The sequence below is a fragment of the Chlamydotis macqueenii genome, chromosome 22 (genome assembly GCF_036417535.1).
Source record: "Chlamydotis macqueenii isolate bChlMac1 chromosome 22, bChlMac1.mat, whole genome shotgun sequence".
Taxonomy (NCBI): domain Eukaryota; kingdom Metazoa; phylum Chordata; class Aves; order Otidiformes; family Otididae; genus Chlamydotis; species Chlamydotis macqueenii.
In genome coordinates, this window is record NC_141577.1 from 766,610 (window position 1) to 789,827 (window position 23,218).

Consider the following 23,218-nt stretch of genomic DNA (forward strand, 5'->3'; position numbering starts at 1 on the left):
TCAGTAAGCTCTGCCCGCTGCAGCGCTGTGACGGCGCGTCTGGAGCAGCCGGCACAGAGCCGGGAGGCAGAGCCCAGCGCGCAGGAGGAGTGCAGGCGCAGATCTGCGTGCACAGGCAGAAGCAGCAGCTGCAGACGCGAGTAGATCAGCAGCACTTGCCATCTCTCACCCCTTCACGGGGACAGGTCAGACGGACAAACTCCTCACGCTGTTACACAGCGTGCGGGGCAAAACCAGCCTTGAGTCCCATCTGCACCTCTGAGGTCACCTCCCTGCCCTGGCTTCTGCCCGGCCCTTCCAGCTCCAGCCTGCGGAGCTGGTGGAATCAGTTCCCTTTCTGTCTCTGAACCTTTATTGCTACGGAATATCCAAACCAACACAACCAACACCACAGTTACAAAAGGAGTTCATGGAGAAACGTGAAGCAGCCTGTGTTTGAAATGCTCTGTGTCACTGTACTGAGTCAAATATAAAACAATGCGTATTTATACAGATATAAAATACAAAAGGAACAACACATCAGAAATGTATAAACAAGGGCTGCGGAGGCCTTCGTGGTATTTACACTCGGAGATACGGCAGGGCGGGGGCTCGGTGGGGGGCGCGGGAGCAGGCAGTGTCCGTTCAGCAGTGAGTTTAAATGCATCTGTGAAAGTCTGTGGGCAGCGAGAAGCTCAGGGCTGGGCTCAGCCCCGCTGGAAACGGTGCGAAGGTTCTGCACGACGGATGGTTTGGGAGAAAGCCAACGCCGAGGGCTGGATCAGGCGCGGGCCACGGCAAACAGCAAGCAGCGGCCGTCCCCTGTTAGCGTAGCTGCGCGTTCCCAGCTGTGAAACAGAAGGTCAGGCCCAGCGCCAGAAGGGAATAAAATAAAATAAAATAAAAAATAATAATAATAAACTCAGAGAGAAGTTCCACGTTCACATCGATAACAGATCTTCCAGCAGTCTCGGCCCGGCACCAGGCGGCCCAGGCCCTCCCCACAGGCAGCGAATTCAAGTGAAGGCAACAAGTCGAGGCGCTCGGCTGGGTTCTGCTGGGTCAGACATGCCGGCTTGGAGAGAAGTCCCAGTAAGTGCTGCCCGCGGCCTTATAGCTCCTTGAGGATGACCTGGAACTTGTCCTCTGCTTCCACCATGTCCAGGAGAAAGGCCATGTGGTTGCTGTAGTGCTGGATGATGTTGTTGTCCATGTTCACCAGGATCCTACGGGAGAGGGAGAAGGGCTGGGTCAGATGCAGCACGTCGAAAGGTTTGCAGAGCAGCTCAGCCGGGAAGGCTGGGCACAACTGCATGCTCGGGCTTCCCGGTTGTGGACTGGGAATACCATCACTGACAAAGCTCGGGGGTGGCCCTCTCCCAAAGGTCTCCACGCGAAATTCCCATTAAACATTGTCTGTGCTGCCTGTCAGTGACCAGTGCCGCACAATGCAGCCGCGCGCCTCCGCCCGCTGGGTGGGCTGGCCGCTGCCAGGGAATCACAGCCCTGGGCAGGCACAGGAAGGCGCTGCAGCATCCACCCTGCCCACCTCGAGGGGCTCGCCACAATTAATTAATTAAAGCCACAATACAACGCACAGGAACATCGCGGGGGTCCCTGCGGGGATGCCTTGGTCAGCGCAGCCACTCCGGGCTGCAGCGACTGGCTCCTGCCCACCTGATCGCAGCGCGAAGGGACAGGCTCCTCACAGCGCTGGCGCAGCGTGCCTGCATTTCGGGGATGAAGGTGGGAGCTTTGCCCCTGTGCCCAGTCTGCTCTGGTACCAGCTTCGTCCCGGGGCTCCACACTGCGCTGCACAGGCCGTGGATTCTGTCACGGCGCAGTGGGGATGCCCCAGCCGGCGCAGGGAGGCTGAGACACCGGGCCTGACACCGCCCAGGGGTCTTCCCGCTGAACCACAGCCCTCACGGCTGCACCTCACCTCCTGGCGCCGGACAGGAGCGGTGCCGGGGCTGCCTGGGGGCAGGGGCCCAGGTGGCCGAGCCCTGGATCCCGGGGGTCTGGCCGCCAACAGGTGCCCCCGCAGACAGGCGGACACCCGGGGTGGCGTGTCCCCAGAAGCCTCGCAGCAGAGCCGCTCCAGTTCGCTCTGGCTCTCGGTGCGGGAAGCCGGAGGAGTCACCTGTGCCTCGTTACCCTGCTTCCATCTGATTTCTCAACCACAAAAGATTCAAGGGAGGGTTGATGAGGAATCTGAGCCCTGTGTTGTTTTTCTAGACCAAACCTCACCAAGGTACAAAATTACTGATCGTTGCTCCTGAGTCACCCGGAGAGTGAGTTCATCCAGATGAGCTCACCACGCTGAGGGCCCCTGGCTGCTGCGACTCCAGGTGGGACCACTGAGCTTCACTAGCTTACCACGGATGGAGATCTGACCCTCAAGCTGTAATTACCGAGAGGACTGTTCAGGGTGGAGCAACAGAATAAAATTATCCAAAGGAAAATTGAATCCGGGGGAGCAGGAGGCAGTGGCTGACTGCCATCTAGCAGACTGGAGAAAATCTTGTGTGCCCCTCTCTTCGGCAATAACCTGTGCCGTCAGTCGTGTCCAGCTCTCTCTGAACTAGCTGTCCTTTTTTTCGTTGTTTATTTTCAATCTCCTTTCCAACTGTTGCCTTTTCTTTTCAGGAGACACCTCTTTGCTCCTCCATTTTGGGGAAAGGACATCTGCCTGTTTTCCCTCCCAATCATTATTAAACAACATTCACTCCTTATCAGATCAAGGAATGAACAAAACCAAAGCAGGACCAAGTAGAAGTGGCCTCTCCCCTGCAGCAGTGCCATTCCTGGTCCACCTGCAAACCCATCAGTGCCTGGATCTCTCTTCCCGCGCAGATGCTCACGGTTCAGAAGGCTCCAGCCCAAGCTGGAGAGGAGCCTCTGTCTGCTGACAGCCTGGCAACCCGTGATGGCCACGTCACAAGCCACCGCCAGAGCTGACACCGGGGTTTCGGCTCAGTCCTGAAGCTGCAATAATAAACTGCCCACTCCTGTCCTTTGCAGCTGTCATTCTTCGAGATCAGACCCGAGGCACTCTCTGGCTGGAGGTGTACAACCCCTCTCCTGAGGCTGCCACTGTTGCTCTTTTTCTTTGGGGAGAAAATCTCCGTTTCTGGGGCTGCTGGGTGAGCAGCACCTGACAGCACTGAGGGCCCTGGGTGCAGGACAGGTGGAAGAGCCTCCCGAGGAATCTGGATACCTTACTATGGCCCATCCATCATCTTAAAATTAAGACCAATATCTAAAACCCCTCCTGAATGGGGAAAGGCTGCTCAGTTGTGGATTTAGAGGTGAGGGGGTTGTAGCAGCTTCCCAGTTCAGTGACACCACATCACAGCATGGAGGAGAAACCACTGCCTCTCCCCCTCGCAGCTGCCCCCAAGCCATGCTTTAGCTCTGCTCCCCTTGAAGCAAACAGGCTGAGTCCCATGGGGATCGAATCATGGTGACACCAAATGAGCTGGAAGATCCCATCCAAGGAGCCCGTCACACGCTGTCACCAGAAGCGAGGAGCTCCTCGCTGTCACCAGAAAGCAAATGCAGAAGCAGAGCTCTGGACTAAGCCTCAGCTCCCCGAGGCCTCTGTCCCCTCATTTTGTTACGCAGAGCCCCTCTCTGGGGGGCCGTGCTCGCGAGAGCAGCAGGGCTGCGTCACGCGGGACCTGTCACCAGCCTTGCTTTTCTGCCTGTCTCTCCCCGCTCCAACTCGGGACCAGGGCCAGCAGCAACAATGAGTTCATCTCGCAGGCAGCCACTGCCGCTCGCAGAGCCTGACCGTACCTTGCTCGCCCTGCAAGAAGGGCTCTGATTGGCTTTATGGAAATAAGCTTGGGAGTTTATGAGTCATTCCCTTCCATCAGCTGAGGGGAGAACTCGCTGCCAAGGATGGGGACAACCCAGAGGGAGTTCTTAGTCCAGAAAACGTTTCTGAAAGCAGCGCTTGGCTTCACATCAAGACCACTGCCCTCCACAGGAGACTCAGTGGCTGGTCCAGCTCACACAAACGAGCACCGTTCCCTCTCAGCCCCGGGGCAGATCCACATGGACTGGCCGCCAACCAACACCACGCTGAAATCTCTTGAGAAGCCATTTCCCATTTACTGCCAACCTCGCCTGTCACCCCTCAGAGCCACGCCTGTCTCCCAGCACCGCCTGACAAGCGTCTCAAGGGGGACCTGCATTTCTGTACTGGGGCAGCACAAGAGCCACCAGTGCCCGGAAGGGTCAGATCCATCACCTCCCTGGTGATGGACCACCTCCAAGCGTGTGGTTTGCTGCTGACCTCCCTGGCCTGGGGATGGATGGCAAAGCTGGAACAGACACCCCTCTTCCAGACCTCTCCTCCCCTCTGGCGGGGCTGCCCACGCTCTCATCTAGCTGGTATGATCTCCTTCAGAGCCAGGGACATTGAGGTGCTTGGTCTGGAGATCAAACCCTTGCTCCTGTCCGATGACAGGAAGATAAATCCTCCACAACCCCAGGCTTTTAGATGAGACACAAAGGATCCCCCATTAAACTGCCCGAACAATTTCTCCTTCATCCAGCTGCCTTTCCTTGGGAGACTTTACACTCCAAACAGATATAATACAAACAGGCATTATCCCAAATCTTTAAAGCCCAGGAAGATCTCAGTTTTATGTGCTCCAAACAGCACAGGCTCCCATGGCTTTACTTTTTATGATCTTGTTAAAAGGCTGGTTCGGGCTGTGGCAGGGCACCAAAGCGAATGGTGTTTTAGAGGCACGGCGTAAAAGCAGATGAGAGATTAGCTTACCCTCTTTTGCATTTCTTGTAGACTTTATAGATGCTTTCTTCAGGAAGCCCGTATTTTTCTGAAATCTGTGAGAGAAAACATGGCAACTCTTGGTACTTGTAAAATGAAATTCCAATGATAAAAATCAAAGATAACACTGAGCTGGGGTATTCAGCAGCAAAGGATTCTCCCTCCCCTTTACTGAAGGAAAGGGGGCCAGAGCAGCGATCTGAGCAGGACGATTTGAACATCTCTGTCTTGCTGCGGGCAGATGGGCAAGCTGCTGCTTGGCCTTGGTCCTCTTCCCAATGGCCACTGCCAGGCCAGGAAGCTCAGGGAGTAATCCTCATTTTCTTTCTCTCTTTCCTTGTTTGGGGCTTGATGCTTCAACCTGCTGGGCACAGAGAGCGCGGAGCTTTTCCTTGCTGATGCATCCCAAGGTGAGAGAAACTACAGAAAGGGTTTGACTGTGGCTGCATCTGACTGCAGGTTTGCTCAGGCTTCAGCTGATCTGCAGAGCTTCCCAGCAGACCTCCCCATGGCAAGTACAGCTACGGTCTCAGCATGACAGGAGCTTTGTAGCTCCTTCACAAACATTTCTGTAGAGGATTTTGACTCTGTGGGGAGCGATGGGGGAGGGAGAAGATGGCCAAGAATCCTCTGTGCTCACATTTTTCAAACTCTCTATTTTTAAAAGTTTGTAAAACCAACAAAGCTTAAAGTGCAGCCATAAAGCCACTGCAGATCTGGGAGGTTTACTGTTTGTTTCCTTCCCAGCAATCTCCAAAGGGAGGCGGGTTATCAGAGATGCTGCTGATAATCCTCACAGAAATATGTCTGTGTGCTGCTCAAACACCACTCAGGGAATTCCAGCACGAGCCCAGAACCGCCTTCAGGTTGCACAGCTACAGCCTTGAGAATGGCAAGGGTGTTTTACCACGGAAAATACGAATGTGTTGTCACAAGAGGAGACTTCTGTTACGATCTGGACAAAACATCTTGCCATAAGGTGTGTTCTTCCCTGCTGCAGCACCCCCACACCGCTCACGCCAGGAGCTGTGGGTAGAATGCACCTGCTACTCGCAGTTTCCATTTCCATTCTCAAGGGAAGCAGACATGAGATATACGCACTCTTACATCCAGCTCCCTACATGCCAAGAGCCGGTGGCCTTTTATCTGCAGTTTCTTCATCTGCCACATTTTTGTGATCACACTTACAGCTGTTCTGAGCCCCGGGAGATCTGGTGTCTTCAACATGAGGGCATCAAACACTTCCTCTGACTCCCTCCGCACGTACAACAAGACTGAAAGAGAGAGCACAGCACTGAATCAGGGCTCTCTCCAGAATGTTCTCAAAGTGACTTGGCCTCATGTAATTCAAGATCCAGGGTTAATTGACTCAAATGAGACACTACATTCAAGAAAAGTTCCCATCCCAGGGTTACCTCTCTGAGGATCTTCTTCCTTGATTTGCTTTGGAGGTACCGGGTCAAACTCATCCGTGAAAGAGGCGCCGCTCCGCTTTAGGGGCAGCCTAAGCAAAAGGAATACAGTGCTCTCAGGAGGACAGAACAACAGCAGCGAACAAAACAATTCCAGCAACTGAACTTTTGATTGAACAACCAATTACGCCAACAATCACCCAGCAATTAAATATCAGATTTGTAATTACGGGAGCAGTGTCTACCGGAGCTGCAACTTCCTGCCTCACACATGCAGGGACATCAGGAGAGCGGGCAGCGGTTTGCTATCAGGTCACAAACAAAAGCCTTTGGCACCTTCGTGTCATTGTTCCTCCAGCGCTATCACCAGACAGCGGATCGAGCCTAGGGTAAGCACCAGCCGTCCCCACTCTGGGCACGTTACAGCTGTTTATTTTACAGCAGCATCTGCCTCTGGTTGCTTGAACCCTTCAGGGATAGTTCTGTGATCTTTTTTCCCCTCTTTCAAAGATTGTCTCAGGAAGAACAGCAGGACAGTCACGGAGCAGACTTGTGTTGGGAGTGGCTCCCTGACAGCGAAGGACACGTGTCTGTGTTCCTGCGTCCCTCCAGTCCATTCCAGGCCGCAGTTTAACACCTATTTTGACACTCAAGGGCATCAGGGAGACACTGTGCTGCCTTGTTGTGCACCTGTCGATATATTCTGCCTACAGCTGTCAAATGACCATGACAGACCCAAAGAAATAGAGCAGCTGCTGGATGGGAAACACAAACTGCTGCATGCTTACCTGTTTGCAGAGCTGGGAACAGCAGGAGGGAGCGCCTTGAAATTGAAAGGAAACATCCTTTTAGTTTGCACAGTATCACCATGTGCCAGTATAGCTGGCAGGGGAAGGCAACACGGGCACCTCTTAAACATCATTTCCCTCCTCCCAGCCCATCATTTTTCCTACCAATTAAACCCAACCACCTCTATGTGTTTCAGGGAGTAAGTGAAACCTGATATAAAGAACCTCACTAGATTCTCCTCTGCCTAGAAGAGACCCGAACACACATCTCGCTAGACCCAAAAGCACATCAAATCTCACAGCCTTCCTGGGGCCATGGACCAAGTTTCTCAGTGAGGTCCCAGTCCCTGGTTTTGACGCTGATGCATCTGTACAGCAGCCACTGCAGTAGGACGCTGCAGTGTTGTCGCAGGCGGCTTTTTCCCCCTTTTTGACAAACTGAGACAATTGTTTCTTGAGCTCTGAGGGACACTGGGTCTAGGTTTCCTCAGGCTCAAGGGGATAGAGACGGGCAGAGGACAAGTGAGAGATGTCCCCCACACAGGGACTGATATGGTCACATTTTTCTACAGTTTACTTTCTGCTGTTACTTTTCCGACCACTCCAGTCCTCTGTGAAGCTGCAGATGATGCACGTAAACCACAGGAATATCTGGCTGGAAGGAACCTGGAAAGGTTATCTTGCCCATCACTGTTGCATGGCTGTCTAGGCCACTCCTGACAGCTACGTCTTCAGGTTCACCACATTTCCACAGAAGAACTGTGGTTTGGTTTTGGTTTTTTACATAACACAAGTCACGTCTGGGGGACTGATCAGTCTGGAAATGATGGGGGTGACAGGTGAGGGCAACAGGTGGGTTGTTTTTTGAAGGGACTTACCGTGCCACCACACCTCTGCAGGTTTGAAAAATGGACGTTGGGGATAAACAGGACGGGCTGGGTTTCGAGGTCTGTCTCCGGCCTCAGGAACGTGATTTCATTCCCTCTGAAGCCAGAGAGCAAACAGCCTTTCAGACCTACAGATGGAAAGTCCAGTTCACCTCAGTTCAGATGGCAGTTAAAGAGGCAGCTACGTGCAGAGAGGGGAAAGCGCCTGCCCAAGGTCTCCCAACAGGAATATCAGAAAAGACACGGGGCCCCTCAGAACCAGGTCTTCAGGGCTTGCCCAGTGCTGCCTCCCATGGGGAAGGCTCCTGCCAGGACCCCAGGACAATTCAGAAAGGTTGGTCAGTATTGATAAAGGCTTTGAGAGTCCTGACAGGAGACCAGGCGAGGACCTGACTGACAAGCTCCTTCTGAATGGTGCTGATCTCATCAGGCTTGGAAATGCCCAGGGCCAGATCTCGTGGAAGTTAACGGTCAAGCCCGCACGGATTTCAACAGCTTTGGATCAGGTAACAAACACCAGCACTGACCGTTGTTATTGGAGTCCAGGCATTTTCCTTTCCTTCTGAACTGTTTCCTTTCATCATCCCGCATTTTCCTCTCCGCTCCCTGTGGGGAAGGTAAGGCAGAAGTTAGGACACTGACAGCTCTAACACCGGCTGGAGCAGGTTTACTGGCCATCTCTGGAACGTAAGCACGTTAAGGTAAAGGCAGCCTTTATTCAGAAATGCTCATATCTGAGGCCTTCTGCAGGCCATCTAAACTTCCTGGTACTTATAAATTAAAAAATGAAAAAAAAAATTGCTTTTAAAAATGAAAAATGCAGGTGAACATAGCTGTGAGGAATTTTTCCATGGGAAGTTATCTGAGGCTGGGGAAGAACATCTAAGGAGGTTCTCCTCTCTTCGCTATTTAAAATTTTGTCCAAAAAAAAAAAAGTCTGTTGTGAGGCACAAGCCCATGCAGGTCTGATATGGGGAAAACTTTCTGATTACTCTGTTCTGCAAAGGCGTCAGCATAGCAGACACATCCCTGCTGTCCCGTCTCACTCAGCTGAGGGGGGTAACCATCTCTGTTCCTCAGCCTGGCCTCTACGCTGTTCTAGACTCTCACAACCTTTCTGGTTTTTTTTTCTCCTGGAGTCACTGGCCACCAGTTTAAAATTCCTCTTGGACAACCTGGTGGAAAAGCAACGCTCTACCTTATCGCAGAAAATCTTGATCTGGCAGACGGCGCGGTGCACCAGCTGGCTGCTCCCGTTGCCGTAGTCGTAAGTGTCTATCTGGAGGTTGAGCGGGACGCCCTTCACTCCCTTCTGGGAGGAGAAGTCGGTGCTCAGGCAATTCACCCCAATAAACACCTGCAAATAGGAACAGAGATCGATACAGCTTGTTGGTGCTGAAATTATTCTCAAACAGCCATGAGAGCAGGGGGTAGGAACAAAAGCAGCTCCTGAGACATCCTTCCAACCCTCCCAGCGTCAGCCAAGCACGTGAGCCGTTGGTTTCCCACCTAAGCGCAACCAGCAGCCCTTCCTAGCCGCAGTCTCGCCCCACGCCCTTGCAGCTCTCCATCTCGTTTACATCAAGCTAGCCGCTCCCATCTGCTCAGGCAGGCGTCAGACCAGACGCAAAGCCTGCCCCAGGATGTTCTTGCTGATCTTTCAGTTGAACAAGGGACCCTCAGCCAGCAATGCCCTGGAGGAAGGGAGGAGGGCGAGACTACAGCTTCAGGAATTACAGAGCACTGCTGCTAGTTAAATAAATATTCATCACACGCCATCTCCTTTATCCTACTGTTCCTCCTTTAGGATGGAATTACCTCCAGTGGGAACTTTTGAAGAAAAGCTGAGCACAGACATAAGCCACATCGTGTCTCTGAATTACAAGGTAATTTTTGTGACCTTGAAATCTCCCCTGGACTCTGGGGACAGATTTGCAGCTGGAGAAGCTCCCTCAGCAGGGCTCTGGCTGAGGACTTCAGCCCTGAAACCTACCAGATCTAGCCAGTACCTATATATAGAACAGAGAACCACTTAACTGTGGTGTGCAGTTTAATTGCAAGAAGAGAAGTAACAGGTGCTCCAGACGACCCAAATACCTGACCCCTCCTGTCGCAGCCTCCAGCCCTCGCAGCTCTGCCGTCTCACCTTTACCTGCCCCAGGCCGGTGCGTGTACAGAGTTTCTGCTAAGAGTTAAATCCAGTTTGGCTGCGGTGCCCCAAGGGCTTGCCACATACCTGACATATTTCCATTTCTGACAACTTTGCCTTGAAGACACTTGTTAACCTCTTGGGTTGTAAAAGACCAAGGTCGCCTTTGGGCTAGAAGAGGGCTTACTGGGATCCCAGAGCAAACCTGAGTTTCCCAAGCTACCAGCTTCACAGAGATGGGGTATTTATGCTTTTCTTTTCTTCTTAATTACTTCATCTTTTCTTACATGCTCCTTTCAATCCACACTACATACAAAGTGTTAATGAGAGACTGGCTGGATGAAGAAGCGACAGCAGAGCTGGAAAGATACTGATAGAAGTTTTACAGATTTTCGGGTCAAAAGGGACCTTGTGACCTGCCTGGCCCCCTTCCACTGCACACAGGCCACAGAAGGGCAGTCAGTCATTTCTGCATCAAAATGCTGCCTGAAAAGAGGGTCTTTGTTCCCTAAGCTGTGGTTTATTTAAATAGGCTTCACCTACATGTGAGCAGAGCGCTGATCTAGGCTGCCTGCTGCAAAGGGCTTTCTTCAGAGTTATCCATCAGCACTAAAAAAACATCTCTGAGCCGGTCGCAGGTGTACCCAGTATTTATTAGCTAATGGCAATGCTTAAACACACAGAGAGGCACGGTGTCCTTCCTCGCTGTCCTGGCAGACAAACACTACCTGAGGCCACTGCAATGGAGTTGTTTGGATTTGAAACCCACTGTCTTTCAGCTGAGAAGTGGGGGAGTGGCGTGCCAGCACCATCAGAAGGGAGGCTACAGTTTTGCTGTGGACCAAGGCTTCCCGTAGCCCTTCCACAAGCAGTTTGTACCTTTGCTTCTTCGTGGATGTTCCACACGAAGGACAGGGCATTGTAGGCCAACTCCTCGATGTTCTGCACCGTGTTGAAGTTTTCTTTACAGTCAGCTGAAATGCAAAGGAGAAGCAGTTTAGGCTCTGGCTGCAGAACTGGTTACATTCCATAGGCTTCCACTCCCCAGAAGCCTGCCGCTCACCGACTCCAAGGCCAGAAGCAGCCCTGTAGTGTAACAGCGGCCATCCTTGATACCACTGGATGAACCTTAGCGAGCACCTGTAAGGGACAGGCCAGAAACGACTCAAGGGTATTGGCTGGTGACTGCCATTTGAGTAGTGATGTTATGCAGTCAGCGTAAATGCCTCCTAAATCCCAACAACTGTGTCTTGTTCTGAGCCACAAGGTGCTCAGCAAGGTGCTCAGCCGGACGGACAGAACCTCTGTCTGCCCCAGCAAAGGCATCGCAAAGCCTGTGTGGTGGCAGTGCAGGAGGACAAGCAGTACCAAAGCCCTTTCCAGCTCCTTCCAGCTCCCTTTCCTAGCTCCCTTCTCCTAGACTCCAGGAGGCCTCAGGTCACATCTGTAAAAACCAAAATAGTTAAGCAGTTTCTGTGTCTGACTGAGGCTCTGTGATGTATCCTGGGCTCCTAGCGCATGTCCCTTCACGTGGCAATCACCACCTTAAACCCCCAAGAGCTCCCCAGCCAGAAAGGACCTGAAGCCAGCAGTCAGCCTGCTCCTCTCCACTCTCCCCCAGGCCAGAATCTGGAGTGTCCACCGTGTTACTGTGTATTGGAAACGCCCTAAAACGGTGCCAGGAGTTAGCAACCCCGCCCAGCCACCGCAGTCAGACAGCCCCGCTCATACCGACATCAATGACTCTCTGCTTGGCTGTCGGCTGGCGGGAATGCCAGTGCTTCCAGAACTTGAGCTGCTCCGTCGGGATCTTCTCGTTGTCAAAAACGATCATCACAACACTCTGCAACACAGCAAGGACATCTCGTATCAGTACACACCGCGGGGTAATAACGCTTGCTGTCCCATTGCCCTTGCCGTCCCGTGCAGCCACGCAATGGCCAAGAGCAGCTCAGTGTCACTGGTAGCATGTTACTGCTGGGGAAACTGAGGCAGGCGAGGCCAGGGACTGGAACTCTGCCGTGCAGGCAGGTGCTGACAGAGCCAGGAGCAAAACCCAGATGCACTGTACGCCCCATGATCGCACTGCCCGTGAGCGCCGCTCCAAGGCACACAAGGATCCCGTGCTGGGGAATCTTAGCCATGCTGCAGCAAGTTCTGGGCTGGGACAGCCTCAATGGTCTTTTTCCAGACATTCTTAGGTTCAGGAGTCCTCTAAGTCTTGAGATGCCCAGAGGCAGGACTAGAGCACCAGGTTTCTTTGCTGGGAATTCAAGCTCAGCTTAGTCTCCAGGGTGGTGCTGAGGCCTGGCCACACATCCCAGGAGCAAAGGGAACCTCTCTCCAGCTCAGAAGTCTTCCTACCAGGGCCCCTGCCAGCCATCAGCCAGGGAGGCCTTTGTGCATCCCTGACCTCACTGCGAAGGGTTTCAACTGCCTGGTAACGTGGAGGCTGTTGCTGTGCATCAGAGGATTAGCTTGCTCTGAGTGAATCCGTCCCATTCATCACCCTAAGCCAACATGAGCCACAAAGCCATTACTCTTCATGTTCAGCTCTGTTCCCAGGCCAGCGCAATTGCTGGATGTCTGATTACAGCATGTGTCAGCAAAATTGTCAGCTTGTCTCTTACCTTCACTTTGTTTGAGGACAAGTGTAAACATTTGCTGTCTCCAGCTGTCCGCAGCGTGATGGGGTAGAACTGTCCTTTGTTGAGGTAGGCCATGGGAGAGTCCCCAGATTTGATGTGAATGGCTTTGGGTGACCCCAGCGTGTATTCAAAGTCACTTGTATGGAACAAAGAGAGAATGATGAATAAGCGCACGCTGCTGTCTCACTCCAAAAGCAAAACAAGGAGGCGTGCAGGTCTCCCTCCTCACAGGTTACACTGTACACACTGGAGCCTCTGCCCTGGTCCCCATCTCACACACCCCTACGGCTGCCATCGAGCACCTCCCAGCACAGCGCACACCAATCCTCCCAGCACCCTGGGGAGCAGCACTGCCAGATATCCTCCTTTCACCCTTTGGTTTTGGCTTTAAAAACCCCGAACATTACTGGAACCAGTATTTTTCTGTGGATGGCTACAGAACCATTGCACAATCCAAAGCCTAAACCAAAACACACTAGGTACCTGTGGTCAGACTTTTAAAACATCCTGAACTCAGACTGCTGTCTCCAAATTCACGCTGACCCAGGAAAACTGCGTCCTAACTGATCCTGCAGAAACAGGAGGACCTGCAGGACAGCCATGTCTGCTTGTTTATCCAAGTACTTAAAAATGGACTTGGAAGCCCAGCTCGTTGAACTCTCAGTCTGGTGGGCAGCAACTTTAATTTTTACAGAGAAGATTTCTAGTGTTACACAGAGGAAGGTGTCAGTGTTTACAAGCAAATTCAAAGAGCCTGATTTTCAAGAAGCCCTGCTCTTGGGCATTCCCTAGCACCCACGAGCATTCAGACCATGAGGGTATAGCTCAAAGTATTTTCTTCTGTGAGGAATCCGAACAAGGCACCACCTGTACACAAGCCCTCGCACAGACCCTTCAAGTGCCCTGGAGTTGAAGATCATCATATTCCCCTTTAGTCACCAACCCATCTGTTTTTCCGGCTCCACCTCCCCCGCGATGCCATCTCTGAAGATAGGCTTGGCAACTGCTCTCATCTAGAGCCAGGAGAGCCAGAGAACTTCAGTGCACAAATAAACAGCAAACAGAAAGCCTGTCGCTCACGAACACGAGCTGCTGTCTGTGTGAAAATCTCCACGTCTGACAGCTGAGTCAGAGTCAGGTGACTCAGGAGGCAAATAAAAAGTGGGAGGTGGAATAATGTTCCCTACTCGGAGGTTTGATGAGGTATCTAGAGCAGGAAGGCTCTGCCTGAGAGAGGGGTGGAAAGGAGGAAGAAATCTCTCTCATGTTTTAGGCAGTGGCACCTTCTAAACTCAAGGCTGACTAACAGTGCTAAACCCAAAGTGAGAACCTAAATCTTAGATTAGGAGGCGGCTGCTCATCACCCTTATCAACTGCTATCCTCGTTTTCTCTGTCCTGTACCCCATTCCAAGCAGCTTGTGGAAAGAGGGTGCAGCTGCCTGAATCTGCCTGTGGCACGGGAACAAGCAGTGCTCCCTGGGAAGGGGCGGTGATGCGCAGCAAACCCTCCCATGGAAGACCTCAGTGCTGCACCTTCCCTCACGCAGGTCGAGGTGCTGATGAAATGTGACCAGAGCAGTGGAAGCAGCCAGCACTGGGTTTACACCAGTTTGGACAATGAAATAGTCTGAACCAGACACCCCTCAAGAAAAAAAACCCCACAAATTGGCACAGCTCCATCTAGTAACTTGAATTTAAGATAGAGTTTGACTCCTCTTCAGCAAAACGTCTCAAACCCTAATCCCTGCTTCCTCCTCAAACACTAAAATTCACCACTGCTTTGTGTCTAAAAAGTCACGGAACAGCAACTTGCTCCTACGACACCAGGGGACACAACTTGTCTCTGCAAAAGCCCGAGATCTGTTTGCAATGGTCACTGTCAAGGCTGGCACTGGGGTGAGGACAGGGATACAGCAAAGCACACTGGAATCCCAGAGACCGTGGACTGGTAGTTACCTCTTAATGCCGTCCGTAGCGTAACTCTCCGGGCAAGGCGGCTCTGGCTGTGGTTTGAGGATATCGCTGAAGAGCAGTGACTGTGGACAAGTGGGAACAGAACAGTCAAAGGCAGAATCTTTCATTGCTGTGTCCATCCACCTTTCCCAGACATTACAACAGAGGCCACAGATAAAACACGGACCCTCACTTCAAAGCCCTGTCCTACTTCCAAACACAACGTAAGAGCCCTAACAATGGCATCAAGCTTCTAACGCAAAAGTAAAGCTCCCCCTGACTCCAGCATGAGCAGACCCCAAACTAGAGACAGCCCCATGCAGAACCCCCCGGAGCGCTGCCAGCACGCGACCCACTAACAGCTCTGACCTCCTGGGGATCCTCTTTGAAAGTACTGTCTGGCTGCCACCTCTGCTGCGCTGGGGCTACCGGGATGGTCTCGAAGAGGGAGTTCAGTGAGCTGTTGTCGTACACATCCCCTGGAGGGACCATGTAGTTCTCTGGGGTGGCATCCAGCTTGCTAGCGCCTGGCGGAAGCATGGCTGGCTTGTGAGGAGGAGGGACGCCTTCGAGACTTAAGCCGTTCTTCTTCTGTGGCTCACAATATTCTTGGCTCATGGAAACATTTTCCGACAACAGCTTCATGAGGTGGGCTGAGCCATCAAAGGATGCGATCTCTGGGTCATACTCCATTCCGTGGCAGTGCCTGGTGGAGAAAGGGTCCTGTCTCAAACCAGGGCAGAGGGTGGACAGCCCCAGCAAGCTGTCACAGCAAGAAGTGCGTGCCTTGATGCGCTGCAGGGAAGCAAACTGCACAGTCTGGCTGCCAGGTGACCTTGAGTCAGCTGCGTGCATCTCTTACTTGAGATGGGAGGTCTGACAGGCCCGTGGGTGATCTCCACCCACACACACCTCTCAGTGCAATCAGCCAGAGCCAGAGGTGCTCAGCAGATAAGGGATGATCACATGGAATCAAAGAATATGGTTCAGACACGGTTTGGGGCTGCAGATCCAGGGCCTGCATCCATCATTTCTTTATTTAGGCTATTAAACACTCAGAGCAGCAGGGACGACAAGAAAGAGAACTGCTGTGTGGTCTTTCCATCTTAGTCTTTTCAAGGCTCATTGACGCTGAAAGTTGATTTTTTTTTTTTTTTTTAAGGAAATCTGATTCATGTACAAATTCACAAATTCTAGGAGCTTAGAAGCAAAACTCCCAGAGAACACGAGATCAGTGAAAAATTGACAAGGCTGCAGGATTGGAAGTGAGGCGTATGGCCCAGACTTCAGAGCTACCAAGTGATAAACACGTACAAAAACGCCCTCCCCTTGCACAGGGAAACCATCCCTTTGTGCAGCATCCCAAGAACTGCTCCCTTCCGCAGCGGTGACTCTGTGGCCCTGCTGACTCTGCGGCCCCAGGCGAGCTGGGAAGAGGTGGCATATTGCCCCTGCTGCCATCCTCAGGAAACAAAGCAGCCCCCACACCACCAGCCCGCACGTGTCTCGGCGCCGTGAGCTACGCCCAAGGGAAGTAAAGCTGAACAAGTAGCTCCCACCCACTCTGCTTTGAGAGCTTCACCTTCAGCTCTGCGCTGAAATGTCCATAGTTACTAAAAAACGAACCGCTGTCCGGTGGCCTTTCAGAGAGAAAACAGTTTAACTGGGCTTACTTAGGAAGAAGGGATGAAGTATCGTTCAAGAGGCTCATTCTGTCAAGTGGTTAAAAACAGACAACCAGAAAAGGTTGCCAAAGTACACAGCATCCCGGAAGGGGAACTGAACTCACAGTAGCAAATGAGCCATTAATTTAATAGTTAATTATCTAAAAACCTCAAAGGACAAATGGGAGTCACTGGAAGAAATTCCTGGGAGACTGGAAGCAAGTGGAACAGAGGTTTAGCAAATGGGAGAGGACTTGATTGTTCCCTTCTTGCTGCCAATGCTGAATCCCTCTCCCCTTTCTAATGTCACAAAGGAAACAAAGACAAATTCTTCTGTTGCTGCAAAGCAGCGCGGCTCCTCTGAACACAGCCAGGCAGATCCTCAGCTGTGTCAATGGGTGTAGCTCCATTTATACCCGCTTGGGATCTGGCCTAAAGAATTTTAATGTGTGTCTCAGGGTTAATAACCTCCACTGTTGTTGGTAATAACACTGCGCTTTGATGTCTATTTTATGCAAGCTAAGAGACCCATCGTGCATGCAAGCAGCTGCAGGAGAATCAGACAGCTACAGAGAGCACACACTGAAGCTAACCTCTTTCCTAGTTCATTGCGTCCCACCATACCAGACGGAAGAATCCTCTTCTCCTTCGGGACCTAGAACAAGGCAGAACAAAGAGTTTGTTTATTGTTAGAATTTATTAATGGAAAACAGGGGCAAAATCTGCCTTGTCTGTGTGGCAGGCGAAATCTCACAGATAAACCACGGGTGAATAACAAACACCGAGTGAGGACACCGGAGACCTGGGCCCTCTTGCTGGTTCTGCTATGGATTCCCAAGGTAACCTTAGGCAAGCCACATCATTCTGCACTGGGAAGGACTTTCAAAAGCACCTGAGCGAATGGGAACATCAGTCCCATTGGTTTCAGTTAGGGCTAAATCATAGTCACGTTTCGTGAAGCCCTGTCCTACAGTAACACTGGGAAACAGAGACGCCAGGGTCCGCAAGGCACCCAGCTGTTCCGGCTCCACGTCTCTCAAAGCATTCCTGTTTCGTATATGAAAGCTGTCGGGTAAAAAAAGCCCACGAGGCTGAGACCCAAGGCACCCAGCTGCAGTTTTCCACCCTGCCCTCGGTTCCCTGTACAGTACAATGGTGGTTTGTGCCTCAGTTTACCACCGGTGCGCTGGGGCTAACAGTGGCACTCTGCACCCGGGGGTGGTATGAGGTTCGCTGCACAAGCAACGTGGAGAGCTCCAGAGCTCGGTACCCTCCTGAGAGGGGGGAGCACAGATTTCACCTTCACGCTTCTCCCTGCGGACAAACTCCCCCAAGACAGCCAGCCCCAGTGGGAACGCACCATGTAGTAGTCGTAGAGGAGGCTGAGCGCAGCCACGCTGTCGTCATCTCCGTTCACCCTCATCATCGCTTTGGTGGCTGCGGTCAAGGGGTTCTCCAGGTAGGTTTTCCAGGCTTCGTCTTCATTGGTATAGGGGAACTTCTGGAAGTTCATGGTGTCGTTCTTCATCAGACGCACAGATCTAAAACTGAGCCAGAGGAAATGGAATGAAGGATGTTAATTTTCCCCAGCAATATCCACGCCACCCAGCTGAACACGAGGGCCTCCCACAGGCACTGCTGGAATGGAGAAGGGATGCTTTCCTGGGCCTTAACTCCCAGGCTTTGGAATTACCAATTCTTCTGCCTGTAGCTATGCACAAAAGTAGGCCAGAGTCTCTCTGGTGGGGCTGTGCAGAGCGACCGATGTACCTCTGCTTCCCTCCTCCTCCCCCAGGGATGCAAAACACCACGACATCGTCTGCAACGGCTCCTTCCTCAGCAGGCACACACCAGCCAGATCGTGCGCTGTCAAGGCGGGACGTTGGTCAGTAACGCGAGTGCAACACGAGCGGGAGACTTTGCAAAGTCTCTCCTTGAATTTGGAGCTAAAGGCCAGCGCAGCCCACAAACGCAAGTGATCGCTCAGTGTTTGGAGAACTCGACCTGCCAAGACGAAACCAAGCCCCATCACTTTCCTTGCTGTAGTTCATGTGTTTTAAACACAGCTCCAATCTAACAGGTTTTTTTCAATCATTTGTGTGTTATTTTACTTTGAGGGAGGCAGACAGGCAGATCACAACACCCTGCCTTCCACTGAAAAATTCCTGACAAAGGAGAGGCTCATGGCACTACGTGAGCTGCGAAGCAACATACCAGAATAACTCCCTGCCCGTCCTCTCTTCTGGCACTTTCTCCAGGTCTCTCCATCTGACATCAATAAACTGTCAGGCACTTAATTACCCAAACATTGGTCATCTTTCCGTTTCCTCCAGCAAATCCTACCAGCAGCCAGCACACTGCTGGGTGCTCAGGGGAGAGATTAATCAGCCGCCACACTCCTGTCACGTCCCTCAGCCACGATACATGGTGTCACCACCACAGCTCATACTATTCATCATAAAAAACAAGTTTGTGGACAAAAATTACCTTTTCATCAAAATGGAAGCGTCCAGAAAGGACAGACTGGGTTTTATTACAAGACGACATTTGAAAAAACTGTAAGATTTCTTTAATCTCTGAAAAAGAAGAACTCTAAGATTTCTTTAATCTCTGAAGTTGCCAAGAGCAGAACTTTTTCAGTTGCTGATTTTTTAAATGGAAAGGCAAAGAAAATGTACAGGAATTTAGGGAATGAATGCTACATTTTAATGGTGTTTTTATACGGAATATGCTGTTTCCATTAAGCTACCCTCCATATGTTTGTAACAAGTCTTAGGCTAGACTTCTAAGTGAATCACTCAGAGAACAGTAATTCCGCTTGAAAGGAACCTGGCATCTCTGAAACTCCCGGTTATTGCTAACCACGACAGACACCCCAGCCCGACTGGTGTGAGCTGCCTGCGCTGACAGGGTGAAAAGGCAGGTTCTCCACAGATGCTCCTGGGCTGCACACTGGAGCGGTGCAGAGCTGGACCCCGGACGGGGTGAAGGATGCTAATCCATCCTCCTGGCAGCCCAGCTAAGATGGCTTCGCTCCCGCACACGCACCAGTCGCTCACACTGCCGCGGCTCTAGCGGGGAGCACACCTATAAAGGGCGCGTGGACAGTTCTGGTGATGCTCCCGGACCAGACTCAAGGGCTCTCCTTGGCGGTGCAGAGCGGCAGCCCCACAGTGGTACACGGTCTCTCCAGAGCAGCACAGATGAGGCCACCAAGGCTGCCCCTGCCATCCTTGTTGCCTTTCTAATAAACAATATGTGGCTTCCACACAGAGTCCGTCCAAGGCCGAGCTGCACAGCAGAGGAGCTGGCAACAGCTCTGCCCGAGGCACCCAGCTCCCACTGGTTTCCACGCTCATGCGGCAGCAGGCACCTGAGCTGAGGCTGGTTCAGAGAGCGGCTGCTCCACGTTAGGCTTCTGGGCACCGCCAGCTGCCATCACACACTGGTAACAGAGCTGTGAGTGTGCTCCTCTTCCTCACTCACTGGGATGAGGCACTAACACCAGTTTCACCCCGCACATGAAACTTCACCAGGTGCTTTGCAAGTTTCGTTGTCTTTAGCGTTTCTCACGCAGCCCTCCCTCCCCTTCAGTGCCGCCGCTGTCTCCAAGGCGAGCAATCGGCATGACTCAGATTTCAGTGCTGTCGACTTGGCGATGGGCTGTACGGTCCTGTCTGGACAGGAATCCTCACCCGTTCTCAATCCGATCTTCTCAAGGAAGAATAGGCAGCAACAGAGCTTGCTCTCAGGGTGAGACTCAGCTCCTATCGCTTGTAATCAACATAGATAAACACACCGTGGCAAGATGTAGCAACAAAGCATTCGGGAGCTTAAAAAAAGCACAGATGTTACACAGGAAAATGCTTTGGAGCCCTTTTCTCCCTCATCTGAAGCACTCCTTGTTGTACGACGCTGTTCTGCCCCCCGCCTCATCCCTTTGGCACGGCACAGCCACTGTGTGCGGGAGCGGCTGATGTTTTACCACTTTATCACCTGGTGAGCACAGTCTGTAGGCAAAGAGAAGCTGGGGAGGGGGAGCTTGACATCTCAACCACTTGCAAACTTCTGTTCTTTTTAAACTGGACACAGCTGCGTTGGTCCCAGGGAGCCTGCGTTGATTCATCCAGCTGAGGACTTGGACAAAAGTGACACGATGGGGACTGCACATTTATTCCACCTTGTTTGTTTTCCAGAGTTTATATGATCCCTAATACTCACTGAAATGTATTTGAGTGGAGCCAGGTGAATCGTCTCAGATACAACCCTGCAGCTAGGACAGCTCTGCAGATGAGAGGTAACGCAGACTTCATCCCATGTTACTTTTCCAGAGAGGTCTGCACTGCTCTGACCCTCTTCCAGAAGAGGAACAGGGCGAACCAATATCTGAAGAAAGAGGGCGATTTGAGGAGATAAGCAGATAGGATGACGTGTTTAGAGGCACCTTTTTGACATCAGATTCATTTCAGTTCACGCAGCTACAGCATACGGTCACAGCAGCCCACAGCCTACCTCCAACTCGGCATCAGCAGTCTCTGTACATCAAAGCTGCGGGAACGAGATATCCAAATCCAGATCCAACACGTGAACTTCCCTTCCATCGCTCCCTGCGCTGCCCCTTCCACGCAGCTATGCCATGGCTGTCCCCTGCAGCCTGCCTGCTCTCAGTTTGGCAAAATAAGCTTTCCTTCCACGGCAACCGCCTTGCTGCGGCGCCTCAAAGCGAGGACTGGTTGGTGAAACGCAAACACGTGGGACCAGTGGCCTCCCGCCTCGCGTGCACAGGCTCACCCCGCTGGGGCCTCGGGGTCACGTGCAAAGCAGTGCACGATGTTGGGAGGGGAGCAGTCTATTTGTTTCCAAACAGTTTAGAATCTGCCATAAGGCGATACCGGCCTCCTTTCCCCGCTCCATCCCTCCCAATCTCTGTTGCCCCTATTTATCTGCCAAGTCTGCTGTAACACGGCCTCCTGATTGCGAGCAAACACCCAGGGCTACGCTGAAACAGGAGCATATGCCCAAAGGGTCTAGGTGGGGAGATCAGCCAAGCAGGAAAGAAGTGCTTGTATTCCTTCTGCCTTTTGTTGGGTTTCAGGGGGCGGTTTTGCCAGCCTTTCAGCTTTGCGTTGTTTGTCTTTGTTCTCTCCTCTAACTGATTAGGCCTCTGACCTAAATACTAGCCACGCCAGATGCTGATGGCTACAGAGAAACATCACCTTGCCAAAGGAGCAAAGAATCCATGGCAACCAGCAGCAGGAATTCAAAGCCACAGAATAAAGACCCAGGCCCGCAGGACCTCAGAGACACCCCAGGCAGCTCACACGGGGGCTTTCATTAGCGCTGGCCTTGGGCATTGCGCTCACCTCCCTCCTGAAACCACCCTGACGTTCCCCAAGAGCCTCTCCTCAGTAACACGGGGAAGGACCAACACCACACGCGAGAGAGCAGGACCGATGAAGAGCAGCATTTACCACGGTGGCTCTCTGGGGCAGAGACTTCAGCCTGTACACCAGGGCCCCCTGCCAAGGAAGAAAAGCATCCCACAAAGCGGTCTCATTACTAAATCCAAACTTCTCAGCTGAATTCTGATTTTACCCTGTCTTTGCAAGGTTAATAAATACGCACACTTGAAGACAATGTGACAGTACAGCCGCCAGCAAGCACACTGTCACAGGGCCACTCACAGTCAGGCAAAGATCCAGACAGGGACAGAACCAGGGGGAAAAAAAACCCAACACACCAAAAGAAATACAACGAACACATGGACTAATGACGAAAAGCACTGCCGAGATGCCAAGTGCCGTAGCGTCGATCCACAGGCACAGGCCTAGGGGACCACCGATCTCGTGGACCCTGCCCTGCCTACAGCACTGAGGTGTTTCTCTGGCAGCTGCTTAATCGTGCGGCCTGTTGCTGGATTTCTCCAGCGGCATTTCAGCAGCACGATCAGCCTTGCGGCAGCGCAGCGTGTTAATTTAGCACAACAGCTAGATGTGTCCCAGCCATCCCGGCTCTTTCACCCCCAGACAGCTGCGCGAGCCTCTTTTCCCTGGGAGCACGTGGCCTGCGCGGCACACGCGTGAGACAGGCCAATGCCGTCCCACCCAGAGACCCTGCACTGACGCACACAGCATCCCCCTGGATCTAGGAAGTGCGGCGCAGAGATGTGCAGTGGCTGGGATGGAAAGACAAGGGGCCATCATGAGCATCTTCGAGCGATAGTTCCCGTTTCCCAAAAGGGTGCTGAGTCCTCAGCGCCAATGCAAGCAGCGGTGCTCCGCAGCTGGGCCAGCCGTGCAGCCAGCTCTGACCCCACAGCAGGGAAGGTGTGGTGCGTGCCCGCAGGCGGGAGGGAGGAGGGTGGGGACCGGGGCGACGCAGTTGTGCTGGCACCCAGGGGGACAGAACCCCGCCAGGCTCTGACTGAATCCCCCACCCCAGCTCTCCTGAGGAGCCGAAACCAGTTGGAATGGTTTGCAGGCTGAATCCGAAGTGTTGTGGAGCCAGACAAACCTTCCAGGGGAGGCGCTACCTGGGTAACACGCAGGGAACTCGCCTGGCTCTTGGCCCTCTTGGGTTCCTCACAGCTCTTTAAGATGCACAAGCCCAAGATCTGAGCTCAGTGTTCTTCCATTTTCACACCAGTCTAACTCCCTGCTTTTGAAGCTATTTATCATCACGGGGGAGAAGCCGAGGCACAGGGATTTACACGAAAATGCCTTATCCGAGGCTGCTCAGAGAAGATGAGAGAACAGAACCAGACCTGAACCTCCGCTGCAAACCTCGCCAGCGCTGGCCTGGTTCCTGCCTTTCCAGCCTGGAGGGCTCCATGAGCCGAGTCAGTGCCGAGTGATGTTTGGGGGACACCAGCTGGTATTGTGTTTTACCTGATAACATCATCCTTGAGGTATCCACCCACGCAATCACATTTCA

At 52.5% G+C, this 23,218-nt stretch overlaps 1 protein-coding gene across 2 annotated transcripts in view; it reads right to left on the reverse strand.

Annotated features, from left to right (window-relative positions):
- Positions 1-415: 415 nt before the first annotated feature.
- GRHL3 (grainyhead like transcription factor 3) overlaps positions 416-23,218 on the reverse strand; it is a 29,773-nt gene continuing 6,970 nt past the window's right edge. For both annotated transcript variants that reach the window (XM_086764979.1, XM_086764978.1), the window contains 15 exons: positions 17,646-17,832; positions 16,879-16,940; positions 14,991-15,327; positions 14,625-14,704; positions 12,650-12,803; positions 11,751-11,862; positions 10,899-10,993; positions 9,069-9,227; positions 8,398-8,476; positions 7,862-7,998; positions 6,984-7,018; positions 6,199-6,287; positions 5,972-6,057; positions 4,775-4,839; positions 416-1,205 (listed from right to left, as the gene is read on the reverse strand). In XM_086764979.1, coding sequence (XP_086621105.1) covers positions 1,091-1,205; positions 4,775-4,839; positions 5,972-6,057; positions 6,199-6,287; positions 6,984-7,018; positions 7,862-7,998; positions 8,398-8,476; positions 9,069-9,227; positions 10,899-10,993; positions 11,751-11,862; positions 12,650-12,803; positions 14,625-14,704; positions 14,991-15,327; positions 16,879-16,940; positions 17,646-17,813 — 1,773 coding nt within the window. In that variant the 5' untranslated portion in view covers positions 17,814-17,832 and the 3' untranslated portion in view covers positions 416-1,090. The remainder of the gene's footprint in view (positions 1,206-4,774; positions 4,840-5,971; positions 6,058-6,198; positions 6,288-6,983; positions 7,019-7,861; positions 7,999-8,397; positions 8,477-9,068; positions 9,228-10,898; positions 10,994-11,750; positions 11,863-12,649; positions 12,804-14,624; positions 14,705-14,990; positions 15,328-16,878; positions 16,941-17,645; positions 17,833-23,218) is intronic.